At 37.3% G+C, this 17,098-nt stretch overlaps 1 protein-coding gene and 1 pseudogene across 4 annotated transcripts in view; one reads left to right on the top strand and one right to left on the bottom strand.

Annotated features, from left to right (window-relative positions):
• Positions 1-866: 866 nt before the first annotated feature.
• LOC135695905 (prominin-1) overlaps positions 867-17,098 on the bottom strand; it is a 35,766-nt gene continuing 19,534 nt past the window's right edge. The window contains exons 15-25 of one of the 4 annotated variants that reach the window (XM_065215118.2): positions 16,782-16,880; positions 16,568-16,651; positions 16,396-16,449; positions 15,972-16,052; positions 14,551-14,619; positions 13,224-13,316; positions 8,381-8,496; positions 6,350-6,400; positions 4,829-4,882; positions 2,725-2,777; positions 867-1,853 (exon numbers count right to left, since the gene is read on the bottom strand). In XM_065215118.2, coding sequence (XP_065071190.2) covers positions 2,738-2,777; positions 4,829-4,882; positions 6,350-6,400; positions 8,381-8,496; positions 13,224-13,316; positions 14,551-14,619; positions 15,972-16,052; positions 16,396-16,449; positions 16,568-16,651; positions 16,782-16,880 — 741 coding nt within the window. In that variant the 3' untranslated portion in view covers positions 867-1,853; positions 2,725-2,737. The remainder of the gene's footprint in view (positions 1,854-2,724; positions 2,778-4,828; positions 4,883-6,349; positions 6,401-8,380; positions 8,497-13,223; positions 13,317-14,550; positions 14,620-15,971; positions 16,053-16,395; positions 16,450-16,567; positions 16,652-16,781; positions 16,881-17,098) is intronic. The other 3 variants (XM_065215117.2, XM_065215121.2, XM_065215120.2) reach the window with 3 other exon arrangements.
• Positions 6,408-8,096, top strand: LOC148958500 (myosin, essential light chain pseudogene; annotated as a pseudogene).

Genomic DNA, 17,098 nt, shown 5'->3' with positions numbered 1-17,098 from the left:
TTCTTGGGACCAATTTTGCATAACCAAAATTGCCATGCGTTTGTGTACCCGGACTGTCTTGCATGCTAAATTCCACCATTCGTTTTGGTAACCTATTGTTCAAGTGCTTGGGTACAATTTTGCATAACCAAAATTGCCATGCGTTTGTGTACCCGGACCGTTTTGCATGCTAAATTCCATCATTCGTTTTGGTACCCTATTGTCTAAGTGCTTGGGTACAATTTTGCATATACCGGTATGATGTCGTAAGGGGTGACAGGGAGAGGGGTCGTTGGTACCGGTACCTGAATTTATTTAGTCCCAGAAGAAGAAAGAGAATATAATCTTTAAGAAGGCTACAATAGACTTGTGTTGCAAGCGTGATAGTGATTTCAAGTTGTTTTTACACGTGAAGTTGTGTCAGTATAAATAGTCTACTGAAATTTTAAGTTCACACGCCGACCCCTCCGCTAAGGATATCAGAGCATCTGTACTGTAGTGGATATCAGAGCATCTTTTACTTGCTGCCAAACTTATGTCTAGGTTTTCATTTTCTAGCTAGAGTTATTAGCTTTAGCAATTATGTGTTAAGTTGATGATATTTTTCTTTTCGAACTCTTTGTAAATTGATTTATGTTTGACATGTCATTACCTGCCGGTACCGACATCGTGTAAACGGCTTAGCCCATCGTCTCGAACCGAATGCCATTTTTGAGATGTTCTTTTGAAATGTTAAAAATATTCGAAAGACTACCAGAAATACAAATTTTTAGAAGGTGTTATTGTTTCAAATACAGAGAAATCTCCCGTTTTTAGTTCATATCGAAGTCAGTGATCCAAATCATTCCTTAAATTTCTCAGACAGATATTCGATACAAAAACAACCATTCTTTTTTCACGCTATTTAAACTACTAAAATGTTCAAGTGATAAGTTAAACTTGTTGAAAAGCAAACAGCTAAACTTACGGTTTTTAAAGTGTTTAAACTGTCATCTTAAGTCAACTTTATTCAAATCTTTAACGTTCGCTACGAACATACCATAGTTACAAGAATCACAGAGAACTACAGATAGCGATATAGTTCAATTAAACAATAAATTTATATCAAGTGGGCCCTAGAACATTACATTGCCTGGTACATCTCGAAACAAGAAGACTTGTTAAAAAGCGAACGAGTCAACAGAAAGGAAAATGTCAATTATGAACATGATTTGAAAATTAGCCATAAGTCAGTCTTGAAGTGTCCTGTTCATACTAAACCGTTATGGAATTGGCAGAAGTTGGTTTTTCTTAAACATATAAGAAGGGACAATTACCATTTATAGATGGCCAGTGCTTGCCAAAAGGACTTATAATTCAGATTAATAGTTCTGTCAACGAAATGTAACCAAATGCGTTACTTGTGTTGTGATCCAGACGGCTGATGACAAGATCGAAAACTGTAGTAACAATATTAGGGGCAGGGTCTCAGCAAACGGTCTTCCCTTTTCACTGGGAAATGCTCGGTTCCGTTTCTACATATGACCGGACACTAAACGCATCAGCGTTGCCTCTTCTCAATCAACATCATTAATTTTAAAGCTAGTTATTGGATGCGTAAATTGCATGCAAATTGTGATACGATAAAGGGCTTGTGAACCAAACCAGTTTCTGTCAGCCCTATTTACAATAAACAAAAACATAAACACCTTTGGAAGCTTTTTCGCTTCTCAATGTCTCATGCTAAGATACGATCTGTACAATAAAGTGCTTCTTCATCTTCTTCATCTCCCTGTTCTTTGTTGCTTCTTCTTTTCTTCTTCCTTCTTAGTGCAATACAATTGAATTAACCTGAATAAGGCGGAGGAGCAATATTTGCTCCATGACCGGAATAGCTGAAAGAGAAAAAAGTTAATAGTCACTAGTTGAAAAGTAATCGTTTCAGTGGGACTGATCAAGGACTGATTGCAAGAAAGGTTTAGCAAGCTTTTTGGAAATGTATCCAAGTATGTAAAGTAATTGTGCAAAAGTGATCATCTGCAAACAACTCGGAGAACAAAATACATCCTTTGGTTTATTCTTGGGAGAAAAGGTTTTCAAAGAGTGAATGATGATAGACAGGCAGCATAAATGAAAGTGAAACATAAAACAATAAATACAGAGAAGCAGTAACTATCATATCGTAAAGTCACATTTATATAATTGCGGTAGTGGAAAATCTACCTGCCGACTGTTCGCTGATTCATTAGAATTACACACTGTTTAAATAAAGTTTTTAGATTAAGTTTATATTAGATTAAGTTTGTTTGAATCATTAAATCAAATTCAAAGTTATACTTTTATGGGTCTTAATAACATTCTTCGTGTTTCATCAAGGCAATACAGATTTTTTTATTTTCGTGATATATTTATGGTTCCATCAGAGAACTGTTCGCATCTGACAAAAGATGATAGACTCTCGGCAAGTAAAGACAGATTAACATGACGGTGGAGACACGGGGATGGCACAGGCATATGCGAGAGCCAATGAGCATATTTCAAGTCAAAGCATGACGGTACCATGTTTCGAAAACCTTAGACCAATTTAAGTGATCCTTTTATGATTCATTTGGAACTACAGTTTGTGTTCAAAATGGAGATAGAAGAAGGGTTTGGCGGATTGGGTTCAGGCGTTGCCTTTTCCTCATTGCACGAATGTGATTGCTCGCAAGAATTTATTGGAGACACGAGAATATGTTGTAACGGCGATTCAAAGGTTTTACTTACAAGTAAGTACCCTTTACTCTGGGTAAAGTGGTGGGGCACTTGCAGCCTTACTCCTATTGAAAGAGGAACAAATTGTTAGAAAGAGGAACAGATGAGAACGAGTTAATTGTTTTTACACTCCCATTACAAAGTAAGTGATTTACTTCAAATAAACCAATGTTTACGCCTTCGATAAGACAGTTCTAATAACGACAACCTTCGATATGAACATGCGCCGAGTCAGAATCTGTTAAAAATTAACCGCTTTATTGGAAATGAAACCTAACATCATCTTAGGTAAGGCAAGACAGTATGAAATTTTTTATTATGATAATTGGGCAACTAGTTTGGATTTAAAATGGCCCTTTTATTCAAGATGTTTGCTGTACATTTTCTCGGACATGAAATTCAATGCGAGAAATGTTTCAGTATGCAATGTTTCCGCTATTTGCTGGAATCTTCAAATTTTGCGGTCCCAAAAACTTATTCGGCTGAAGCTTAATCAGGCGGAGATAAATGAAAGGTGTAAAGATTTGGGTTATTTTTTCAGGAAAATTACCATCTTCTCAATTAGTTCTAATAAACATTTCATTCCCCTTGGTCGAAAGAAGCTTGACCAAGGCTTTAAAAGACTTTTTGACAACCATATTCTCTTTGGAATAAATTATTTCCAAAACCAAACTCTCCCAGCGGAGGAGAGTAGAGCAAGAGGAAACGCTAATAGTGGATGGACAACACAAAGAAGGATTGAACATAGCTCAATGTTGTCTTTGAAAAACATAATTTGACCAAGTATGACACACACATTTGCATATTGTGCAGTGGCGGCCGGCACGAAAATAAGATGGTACTTGTAAAGCAAATTTTTTTAGCAGAGCGAGCCAGCTAAAGGAAGGGTGGCGTAAGGGCGTTGTCCCTGGAAAATATTGGTTTTTATAGCTAATATGGCCAAATTGTCTTTTAATGGCGGTTCAGAAGTTTTCATACAATTCTCGGTTTGTTTGATGTCATGTGATAATGCCAGCTGCAAGGGTTAAAAAGCCTCGCAGCATTTTATCACTAGAAAGAGGAATCTATTACTGCGAACGATTTTTTCATTGTTGGATTGTTGAATAACAAACGGTTTTACGTCACATTGAATCACAAATGACAATGAGACAGACTTTCCCAGTACTGGATGAATGAGGTCTAGTACCGTTTCAATGAGAATTAAGATAAGGAGGGTCAGTGGCAACTCCAAGTTTCACGTTTCATACTTACATGGAGCGAAAAATGAAATGAAGATGAAATGCTGCCAAAACGGAAATGAAAATGAACGAATTAATTTTGAGGTATGATGTCCATAAGACCTTTCTGTTCACGAATTTGAGGCAACACGAACTTTCTGTTCAATGTGACAAGCAGGCATCAGTAAGCTTATCCAGAACTGGCCTACGACTACAAGCGATTGCGTCCACAAAACCAAATTCGCTTCACTAGACAAGAAACACAAGATAATCAGATGATGCTCAGCAATTTGTTGCTAGAACAGCGGTATTCTTGCTAAACGTTCTCTGAGAACATATCAGAGTCTTGAAATGCAGCTTATCTGCTTACCCGACGTTCATTTCAAACTTTTTTTAATAGGCTTGATTTTATTTTGGCTTTGCTTCGCGTGTTCTTTATGTTGAGTGGTCTTTATGTAGCGTGGAGTTTAGGTTACATGGTCTTTATGTTTCGCGGTCTTTATGTTGCGTGGTATTTACTTGAAGTGGTCTTTATGTTGCGTGGATTTTATGTTTCGTGGTCTTTATGTTGAAGTGGTATTTATGTTGAAGTGGTATTTATGTTTAAGTGGTCTTTATGTTGCCTGGTATTTAGGTTGCTTGGTATTTAGGTTGCATGGCGGTTAAGGTGCTTTGCGGACCGTTATGAATAATAATGACTTGATGGTTAATACAAATCTCTAACAAACATCTATAGGTGATTTAAAAAATTATCTTCTTAAACTAAGGTTATTAAGCAGCTGAGACTTGCAAAGTAACACGGATACACTTTGGTGGCCTGAGTGGGTATCGATGTGAATGACGATGTTCACTAACGATGCGTGCAATGATGTGAGCCTGATGGGGTGCAGGTTAATTACCTTTCATTGTCACGTGCAGCGCCGTGGTTTCGGCTTATTATTCGATCTGATAATCTATCAAAAAATAAGGCACGTTAGTTGACCTTATTGATCGACGGACAAATCTTCCAGAAATATATATCCAAATCATGGAATACATAAAAGGTCATTTTCTGGTTGCTGTTATTTCTTTGTCTCTAAATAAACTCTTACGCCTTAAGAAACTTGAGACAGTGATCATTTTGAGGTACATTCTTCTACAGGTATTGCTTTTTCCACTTCATGCTGCATTCAAAAGAAAAATGTGCAACTTTGGCAATGTATGACTACATGGGAATGTTTGTGCGGTGTTTGTTGCAACAAAAACATACCGTACGTTACAAATTAACAACAGTGAACTAGCAGGAAAAATTGCGTAACCTTGAAAATGTTTCAATGCATGCGGTAAAGAAATAAGGTTAACAAAGGGCAGGTGTAAATTCGGGGCTTCTGAACACTGGGTCGAAAAACTTTAGGAATTAATAAAAGGAAACGCTAATCTTCATTTTCCAACAACAGCCTTCCTCTAAAAAACACTTTTTACATGAAAGCATAAATAATGAAAAGAAACAGTCTCTTTTAAAAGATCAGTTACTTGCCTCTGCAAGGCACTGACCACTCAGTGATCAACTATTGGTTTATGTACTATGCATGAAAATGACAACGGATGATCGACAGTTTTGCTAGAGCCGTTAAGGTTGACTGATATTGTGAGACAATATTTTGATTAGTTCTAAGGTTTTTCTGACAAAAATTAGTCTTGGTTAGTGATTAGCTTTTACCGGGCACGCCACAAGCCCCTCATTTAATTAAAGATGCTATAAAGTTAGTTGTTACTTCTATATTCTGACTGGTACATAGAGCACAAGACAAATCAGAACATGCATTCTCTCTCACAAGAAAAGTTAGTTTGATCAAACAAGTCACAACTGAAGCATGGAGAAAATCGATGACTTGCCTGTTTCCGATGAAGGCTTACAACAGCAGGTTCATATCATATAAATGAATATTTAGGCACGATGCCCTATCAGCTACTACAAAACCTATCAGTTATAAATTGTTATTTAATAAAAAACCTAAAAGGCTGCTCTTCCTAGGGGTCGTGCTTTTAATTACCACTAAGGTAGATGAATGCATCCAGATCCCCACCGTCCCACAACACCCATAAGGACGGCACCCGGCAGGCCCTAGTCCGGTCCAAAACAGACCAAACCAAGACCTACTGGGCCCCACTCCCAAAGCACCACAAGGCCCCAGGGACCAAAACGCACGCAACCACATTAGCTCCTGAGGAGTTGTTTAGCTTCCTTTTTGAAGCAATTTTCATTTGTTAAAATTCTGTACATTGAACCTATTATGCATAAATTTGTGCACCTCACTAATTGGTTAGGATTGCAATGAAGGTTGAGACTTCACTGTATGTAGCAAAACAGATTTTCACTGGGTCTTTTATCAAGGTGAAATTCGATTATCAAAACTATTGAGGTTCAGGAGAACACTTACTCATTTAGCGGGATCTTCACTGGGTGCTGTTGCATTTCATAACCAGGGTACCTGAAACAAAATAATGACTCAGTCTGGAACAAAAAATAAAAATAAACAAAGTTGAACCCGGTTTCGCAAAAACATGAAAATCAAACAGAAGAACTTTTTGACATTTCTGCCATGTAGAGATAGATCCGGGTAATAAATGATTCACTCTCTGCGACCCGTCTTTGATTCAACCCGGGATTGTAGCTACAATCCTGGACAAAAATGTCGAGACAAAATTCAATTTTTCTTATTTTCTACTTTACCTTGTCCCTGTAAATACGAATCCCCCCTCCCCCCCCGAAGCAATGTTGGATTTGTAGCTCTATCATTTTTGCTCCAAAATCATGCATTCAACATTGAATTAGGGGAGGGAGGTGGGAGCCGCTATTTTTCAAAGGAAAGAGAAAATAGAAAGTTTTCTTGAAAAGTCTCATATATTTTGTCCGGGATTTTAGGTAGCCTCCTCACTGGCAAAACAACTTATATACGGAGGCTATCTATTGCTAGCACATGTTTGTCAAGTTTCTGTTTTTCAAAAGGCGTGGGATCCATTGTTTTTCTTAATTAGTTTCATTAGTCTATTGTATTTTCTATTCTTATTCCCCTCTCCAAGGGCTTCAGGGCGAGCGGCAGTGATACAGCAACAGCGATAGAGAGGACCACTTGTGTAAAAAAGCTCTCCATTGATCAATGTATAACAAAGCTCTCCATTGGTCAATATATAACAAAGCTCTCCGCCCAAGTCTTTAAGGTCCCCAAGAGTATTTTCACTGAATAAAGCTTGAGTGAAACCCACAATGGATAGACACATTTCAATGTGCACTGGGTCATTTCAAGGATAATTATGGCAAGAAGATTTTCACACGCCTAATTTCAAAGTTTTGCAGCACAACCTTGTGACAGCTTGTGGCTACTAACAGCGAAGTTCATAACAAACACCTGGATAATTATGGCAAATGACGAGGAACTGAGAGATGATCTACTTGACTGTTTCTCCCTTTTCGATCGAAAAGGTGACATGAAAGTAGAATCAGGGCGTATTTGCGATGTACTTCGTTCTTGCGGGTTAAGCCCAACTGCAGAGAGCGTAAGCAAAATGCTTAAAGAATCAAATCTGGTGGGGAAACGAGTAGACTTCGAGACATTCTACCAAATGTATTTGGAAGTGGCATCATCAAAACCTTTGGTTGGTTATGAAGATATAGTGGAAGGATTGAAAACACTTGACAGAGATCAGACGGGTACAATATCATCGGCTGAGCTACGTCATCTCCTCATGAACATTGGAGACAAAATGACAGAAGAACAAGTTAACTTCGTGCTCAGTATTCACGGAGAGGGCACAGTGCATTACCAACAGCTCATACAGATGGTCATGAAAGAATGAGGACATACTCAAAACGTTGATGTATGGGCTGGGCATGCCCTCGGACTGTATCCTATGTAGTTAGATACTTGTCTTAGTTCATAATAATCACTACTTCAGCATTTAGCTTTGGTAACATTCAGGTAACAGCATATATACCTGGTAACAATAAATACTTGATTTATTTTAACACCCAGAACACTAACAGCCTTTTTTAAATTCAATCAGCCAGTCATGGCTAAAAAAACAATTCTTATTCCATCGGTTTTTCAACTTGCAGAAGTCTGTATATGACTGAATATGTTATATTCAATTGATCTCAATGATTACTGATTCTTTTGATTTGATGAAATTTGCTGGCCTGTGAAAGCTCATCGGATTCTGAATATCACTGAAATTAAGCACGAGCCTTGTGAGTACAATGACTCGGGGCATTGGGAGAAAACAAATAAAGGAAACTATTCCTATTTATTCCTATTCAAAACTGAGCCGCAAAAATTTTGTGGATATAATTTGAGCATCGAAAAAACAACCTTAAAACCACTGCAAGTGGCACGGTGTAAACAATCAGCTCTCAATAAAAAGAAAAGATGATGTTTACTCGTTTTAAGATTCCTAAAAATTAGAGTACTTACGGGTCAAACTCCGCTTTGCCTTTCATGATCCTCAAAAATTTGGCAAGCTTGACACCAAAGATAATGGCAAAAACAAAGAAGAACAAGCACCATCCCATCGCTATCCAAAAACCATTCTAAAAAGAAACAAAGCACGTGTTTAAAGAAAAATGAAACAAGGCTTTTTAAAGGGGAACTGAAGTGAACAACGATTTTTGTACCACTGATAAAGGTTCCCGTGCTGATTCAAAAACCGTTTGAATTTTTTAAATATGTTATGTAGTTTTTAATTATTAAGTTTTTAAAGTCGAAATTTGCCCTCATCGATGGCGGAGCGAGAACGCGGTCAGACCACTGTGTCACGTGACCTTGTGACGTAAAGTGGTGGACACGAAGAGGTGTTTTGATGAAATGTAGTAGTGAGTCTGATAAGGTTCATGACAGGTAACAATCGTGAAAATTGTGATAAAAGCATGCAACTTAGTGAAAATACAGAATTCGATATGCGCAACAAGATAGAATATAGACCCATTTTGGGAAAAAAACCCTTGTGCTATTTTTAGCCTGGGGTACTTGTGCCCAGTACTCAGAATATGTTGGCATGGTCAAGCTATTTCTGTGAACTATACAGCCATGAAACTTGGCAAACCGACACAATTTGACTTGCTGAAAATGATAAGAATGGTCCCCACCCTTAGAAATGCCCCTTGTGCTATTTTTGGACTGGGGTACATGTGCCCAGTACTCAGAATACAATAGTATGGTAAATATATTTCTGTTAACCATACAGCCATGAAACTTGGGAAATCTACACAATTTGACTTGCTAAAAAAGATAAAAATGGTCCCCATCCTCAGAACTACCCCTTGTACTATTTTTAGACTGGGTACTTGTGCCCAGTACTCAGAATACGTTAGTATGTTAACTATACAGCCATGAAACTTGGCAAACCCACACAATTTACTTGCAGAAAATGATAAAAGTGGTCCCCCACTTCAGAAATACCCCTTCAAACATGATTTATCATGCTTTGTCTACAGAACATGATATCAAAGCATTTTCTGATTTAACTCCAGGCATAAAAAACAATTCATACCAGGATGTACATAAAGGGGGAGGATTTAAAGCACAACCATTAAATGATGTATATGTTTCCAAGTTTATTAAATGTTGAGTTGAAGCGAATTTCAGAAAAATACAACCATTGGGCACAAAAAAACTCCATTCTCAAAATTTAAAAACAGTGTATCTAAACAAAAGGCAGTGACAGAATACATTAAAAGAACATTGTACCCTGAAGGTAAAACATTTTCCTCTGATTATTTATAAAAAATGTTACCAAGCAGGTGGTACAGGACCATTATTGTAAGAGAAAATCTTGATCAAATCCAAACTATTCTACACATTTTGATGTGAGTGAACTATGTTGAAAAGTACACCTTAGGAATCTTAAAAATATCAAGCCTTGCTCAATCCCCCCCCCCCCCTTGATGTGACTAATCTAGTGATTTGGCATAGGGCTGACAAGATTTGGCCATTGTCCCACTAGTTTCAACAAATTTATCTTCTTGCTATTGTGAACTAAAAGTCTGGTCCTTTTGAATAACCCCGTGTATATAACCCCGTTCTCCACTGTATGTGTAGCTGATTTTTGCATTTTCATTGTCTCTCTGCAGAATTTTGAAACTCTTGTCTTCTTTGACTAATGTTCTTTTCTTTACATTTGTGATAAATGCATACTTAAAGTTGTCCAGTTATTCCAGCACAAATACCCAAAAACCAGCAAACCATACATTGATCGGCCACTGTTTGTAGATACCTAGCAAAGTGGATATCATTTTAGGTATTATTCTATTTTAGGCATATTTATGCAATTCTATTAAATATTTGACATTTTCGAATTATCAGTCCAAAAATCTGAATTGCAGGAAGATTTAATAATACTTGTCAATGTACACAAAACAAACCAGTTTTTAAACCAAAAGTGGATTAGGTCGACCTGTTGTAGCACACACATCAAACTATGTATAAACGTTTTTATATCAAAGCAAATTTTTATTAAATTGTAACATGTAATAATCCTTATTATTTCAGATTTTAGAAATGGAAAGATTATAATAGGAAGCCTACTCATTCTCTGTTGTATCTTACTTTTTATAAGGAAATAAGGAAATTGAGTTTGAGTATTTCTTGCCTTCATTGCAAGAAAAGAAACAAGGATCGACGTACCATTTATTTACTTCCTCATTTCTACCAACAAAACGAGCACGTCGCGGGAGATAATTCATCCTCATCCTCTGGGATCTCATCGGGCCTAGGCTAATCTTCATCGCCACTTTCGCAGGTCCCGTTCGCCCTTGGTAGGGCAAGTACTTCACCACCACATGCTCCAAACACTTCATCGTCGCTCGATCTTAAGTCTGTTGTCATTCCTGAAGAGCTGTCGTGAAAATTGCGATCTGAAATTTTAACTACTAACCAAATTCCCTCCCTCCGATTCACTCTACTACAATGTTGTTTTCGTTAGGTTCGGGGCACGTGTCCACGACTTTACGTCAGCGCCTGAAACTTGTCTCCAGACCTCTCCGCCACGGAAATGGAGAAATTTCACACTTTGCGCGTTAAATGTAGGAAAACGAAAAGAAAAACACTAATTTCGTGTCGACATTCGAAATCAGCACGATGAAAACTACTAATTAAATGATTTTCATTTTTCACTTCAGTTCCCCTTTAAAGAGAAAAACAAAGTGATGAGTAAATCGAATGGTTTTTTCACAGGTAGAGAAATCACTTGACAATTCCAAAAGGCAAACGGAAAAAAGAAAAATAAGTTTATCATGCCTGTGAATAATTTTGCCTATTAAAAAAAAATGAGAGAGAGGACCTTGCCTGTTATTTTAATTTGTGAAAAAACCATCGGGAATCTAAGTAAAAATAACCGCAGTTCAGAATTAGAGATCTTATTTTGCAAGAAAGCTAGAGGGATTTTTCCCAGGTATCCATTTGCAACACGGATTTGCTTGAATTAATTTTGTCACGTTCAGACCCAACTGACGTCGCTGATTAGTGACGACGCCACTCACGAGCCTTTACCTACAAAAAGTTGGTCAATTTAATCGCAATGTGTATTCGCATTGACATGCTTTCAGCTTGCTACAACTCTTGCATAAACATTTTGCGATATGATCTCGTTCGTTATCAGAACCAAAGCCCAGCAGGTTTGACATATTTCAAAACTTGTACAACTGTTTGGAAAGCGTAACAAGCTTATAACTGGTTGGAAAATTTATCCTAGTCTCGTACAGGGTAAACACTTCTAGACTATTACTGGTAAAAAACGAGACAAGACTGTCTGAAAACCACAAAACAACGAAAAAATCACAGAACAATTCACATTCTCAAACAAAACATTAACATATTACAGAACTCCAAAACATGCAAAGAAGTCTTCCCTGACGTACCTATACTTAGCTACCGCAGACCTAAAAATCTTCGGGATATACTGGTTCGTGCCAGAATAAAAATGGGACACGCAGTAATCCCAGAGGCACTTACAAATGCCACTCGCGACGTAACTGCATAACATGCCAACACATCACAGACGGTACTACTACATTTAATTTTACTAACACTGACAAAAACTACGACATAAAACAAAGACTGGGTTGCAACTCTAATAACGTTATTTACTCATTACAATGCAAACGATGTTCAACTAACGGAAACAAGAAATGCCAATACATCGGACAAACAAGCAGACGATTGAAAGACAGATTTAACGAACACAGACGAGACATTATCAACAAAAAAGTAGCCAAGTCTGGTGTTGCAGAACACTTTTGCAGCCCAGAACATACCATCAATGACCTTACAATAACACAATTACTGCAACTTAACGACAAACGCGAGAGTGTTCGACATGCCAAAGAGCAATACCTCATTGGCCTGGCAATCACTCTCACACCGAACGGCATGAACCGAACCACTGACCGTTACTCTTACAGCAACACACCATCATCATCGCCACTTTTTCTACTACCCATACATTACTATTCTACAATCATTATCATTACTCTCTACATTCCCGTAATAATTTTCTTTTCTCTATTTAATTAACTTTTCATTTTTTACTATAGTCACTATCATCACCATTATTCAATACTTTCATACTTTTTATTGTTATCACCACTACCCACCTTCATTACACTTTCATTTCACCACCACAACCCACACTCTCGCACTCGCCACCCTTCCCTCCTCCACATCTATTACCTATTCCTCTCCGCTGCGCTGCATTCACACCATTCCAAATGAACCAATCCGACACCACAATCGCCTCTTTGAAATTTGTAAATTTTTAGTTCGTTGACTTTTGCTCTGATGAAGCCCCGTATGCCGGGGCGAAATATTAACCATCACTAATTTGTGTGTTTGTTGTTCTTTATTCTCGTCGCGTTGCGGCGTTCCTTATACACTACTATTATATCGATTTTTCGCCGCAAGATTTCCTCCGGAATCCGTCGAGCAGCCTGCTATCGTGGCCTCTCCTTTATTCGCGCACAAACATTTCTAATTACGTGCCTGCAAACAAGACCTTGGCCAAAGGGCTGAGCCTCTAACTGAACATTTCACGGAACAATGCGAAGGCATGTGATGATTAAATGACCCAGTTTATTACATAACAGGTTTCTTTCTGCGTTGCAAGTTAAACTTCTTATGCCTCAAATTTACTCAGGGAAATGTCCAGTGAAAAGTTTGGTCGACTGGCAGAGGGTTATTGGGCAAGCCAATTGAAGAAGGGGGAAGGGGTGTTGAAAATTGAAGAAATGGCATCATTGCATAAAACAGAATGACAGATACTCACGAAATTGCCAACAATCCCTTGGCAGAAATAAGTATTTAGGAGTCCATCATAAATATTGGCCACTGGGGTGCACCTTGCAATGTTCGTTTGAAGCTATAAAGAACAATAAAACAAACTGATAATCTAGCCACGGTAGTAATAATGAAATAATATCTGACTAGCAACAATCATCTTTTCATGGCTACGTATACACACCAGATTTTTATCAGTACTAGATGGGACCTTTGCCCCTTTAGCATCGTCATCACTAGCAAAATATCTCTTACATGCACTAGATCATTTGCAACCATAGTGGGTTAAAATAAGCATTCGCACCCTTTGTGTTAAAATTATATCGTGCAGAGAATCTCGTGCCATACTGTTCCAAGAAGGTAGCCAATCAGGTTGCCGTTAAAAGGAATTTCTAGCCCATTTGTTCTAGGACAATTATTATTAAACGTCTTTTAATCCCGATATCCCACCACAGTTTAGTACCATGACAAAAAAGCCCGAACGAATTTTCGCAATACCACATTGTTTTTTTACCTTGGGTGGCATTAAAGCAGATGTAGTATCGTGTAATATCGTATTGAGTAGGTAACATCATCGACAAAGAAAAAATATCATACAGTCCCTACAAAAATCTTATGGTGTGCTTGGCTTTATTCACAAGTTGGAAAGAAGCGACTGGTAAGTGCAGTTGGATGCACTGAACGTAGCAGCTAAAGGCGACCATGAAGCAAAGCTAAAGGCGACCATGAAGCAAAGCTAAAGGCGACCAAAACGCACAGCTACAGGCGACCAAGAAGCACAGCTGAACGGCTCTGTCTAGTTAACGCTGACTAACAGAAAAGGCCTGTAAAAAGATATTCTTGACTATCTGGGGGAGGGGCCACAAGAGAAAACTTAGATAACAGACAGAGAAGATTCGAGAAAGGAGAGGTGGAATACTATTTAGGATAGAAGCTTCTGAAAGTAATTCAAATTTAATGGAAAGCCCTATGTAAAAATTTTTAAAGACATTCTCAACATAATTTATTAAAAAGATGCTATCAAAAAATTTCATCATAATAGATGAACCAAAAAATAACAGAATAATTTGCTTTCATAATAAATGAAGGCAAAAAAAGTTATTAGTTTACAGTCTACCCCTGCTCTACAGTGAACTTTCTAACTCAATGGCACTCCTCTGTTATAGATGGAGGCTCCTTCTTGATACATACATGTTTAAACCTTGTAAGAAAAAGCGAAAAGTATATAAGATGTACTGTGTCGTAACGGCACTGAATATGGAAAACTACTCTCGATATAGTCTTAGATTCATTAATCTGTCCAAAAAGAAATTTACCTCATCAAGAACATGGGTCACAAATTGCGCTGGCCAGCTTAAAACTCGCTTTGTGTATTGTTTTATTAACTGAAAATGAAAAAAATTAGTCATATGAACAGCCACTTACTCTCAGCATTATTTACCTTAAGATTGAAGGTACGTAACATGTGAATGATGAAATGAAGATTAAAGGTAATGTAACATGTAATTTGCAACATTTAATGCAACTCTAATTTGAATCAAATATGTTTAATGCAATGGCCACAGGATTGCTATGTATTTCCATGCTCCCTGTGGTATCGTCTTGTAGTTGTCTGTTTCGTAAAATTTTATGAGAATATAAAAAAAAGGTAATGCAACATGTGAATGTTGAAATGTCATTGCTGACAAACGCAAAACATTCACAGTGTGCACCAACAAACATGATGTACTTTTGCATTCATCACTCACAGTTGCAGTGAGGACGTTTGAGAGCATTCTTCATGTCATGAAACATTACTGCAAAAGCTCTATTAAAGGCAATCGACAGGTACTAATGGGGCTTAAGCCAATATATATTTGTATTTATATTTGTCGATTGCTTTTAAGCTCTTGGGTGCTTATTTAATTTTGAAGGTTCTATAGAGGGATGGGTATTTAAAAAAGAGGTGAAAGAGAAATGTCCACAGCTTGAAAGACTTTATTGAAAACATAGATGGTTATTTGCCAATCGAACTGCCATTTTTGTTTGCAAATTTTCCCAACAAGAAGGCTCTTTTCACATAATCACATCAAAAGAAGTAAGGATGCTTGAAGATGGACTGGTTGCTCTGGGCTACTGCTAATGTGAGCTTTCAAAGCTACCAGATAAATCAAAGGTAGAACTGGACAAGCCAGTTTTGACTTCGGTCAAAATGACGTTAGAAAAATTAATAAATGATAAGAAATATTAGAAATATTAATGACGTTCACAATCAGCATCTACATTCTTGGGTTAGCATATTTAAACGGGCTGTAGAGCGGGATATCCACGGAGACGCTATGTTGTTGTGCTAGGACCAAAAAACTAGTATAGAATCAGGCAGCTATTTGCAACTGATGCGAATAATTACCAGAGTCATCATGTAAAACATGCAGGACAAGTTTGCTGTACAAAGCCTGTATCGAAACTAAATACTTGAGCGAAATTGTAACAATGTCCATTCTTTGCTCGGTAAATAGGCTAAGTTTATAATACGAATAAGCGGGAGACCAGCTGCAATTAGCTCAGTGCGCAAACTAGGTTATAAAAATTCACAATCTCCTAGTAGAGCTAAGTAGAGCATTTACATTTACTTGAATATCTTGAATCTTGAGATAGTTGATATGTCAATTAATTAGGGGTCAGACAGCAGGATTAGGTACTCTCAAGCAAAGGTGTTCCATGGCGTACCGCTATCGACAAAAAAGACGAAGCTTACGTTTGTGACATCAGTTCCTGCCGTAGTCTTTACATAGTTATCTGCACTTTTCATTTTGTCCAGAATATTTTCGGCAACAGTCTGAAAAAGGGACCCTTTCAATAAATATTACTTATCATAAGACTATCATCTGAAACTGAACATGTAACAAGCGCCTTGTAGTAAGAAATATAATTAGCTAGACTCGTAGAAATACCAGCAATATTCGTAGCTACAAATATTTGCCGCATCCAAGTCTAGGTGGCAAGTCAACAGTCCCAAATTTCACAACACATGCTTATGAAAGTCAACTACTGTTGCTCTCTGAAAGACCATTTAGTGCTATCTAATATAAAAATTGATTAATAAGAATTGAGTGAAGTTACCTAGTTTTTCATTCTACTTTTACTCTGAACAGAAATATGCAAAAATATGAATAACTGACCGATAAATTGGATGCCTTCATCTTGAGATCTTTTACGTTGATTTCAAGTTCAACCTGAAGAAAAAATTACAAAATAATCAGCACTCAAATGGCTTTCAATCTAAGATGCTTATTGGATTACGAGGACAAATATAAGACTATGAGGATAGAGTATGAAAATTATGATACTAACTGTTGTCTTCTTTATTTCATCTACTGTGTTGTTCTTTATTGACGTCAAATTTCCAGCAACAGAAGCAAGATCGTTTGCGATTTTCTTAAAAACAAACAAACAAAGATGCAAACAAAAATGAAGGAGGCATTCTCGCGAAAAAACTGGTCGAAATATTTAAAATTAGATTAATTAGGAGAATGAGAGAAAAATTCAACAAATACAATAGTTTTACCGTGGCATTTGGGTGTGGAAGAATCCGAATTTCATCGGCCAAAGACGTAAGATTTGCGGCAAGTGCTGTAAGATCAGCTTTCACGATACTCTTTTTCAACTGAGATGAGAAATATTAGAACGTAACAGGGCTCAATAAATACAATAATAAGACATTGAATCAACGGCATGGGTGTATATAGCCAAGAGATAATAATTGTCAAATGGGTTACAAAGGATTGGAGAAACAAAAACTTTAAATCTTAGGCAACTTAAATCATAGTCACCAAAGAACAAATTCTTAAAATACTACAATTAAATATACTAAAACAAAGTTTG

This window comes from Rhopilema esculentum, chromosome 14 (assembly GCF_057945365.1).
Source record: "Rhopilema esculentum isolate cy_ngs chromosome 14, ASM5794536v1, whole genome shotgun sequence".
NCBI classification, from domain to species: Eukaryota; Metazoa; Cnidaria; class Scyphozoa; order Rhizostomeae; family Rhizostomatidae; genus Rhopilema; species Rhopilema esculentum.
This window is presented reverse-complemented; position numbering and strand designations above follow the sequence as displayed.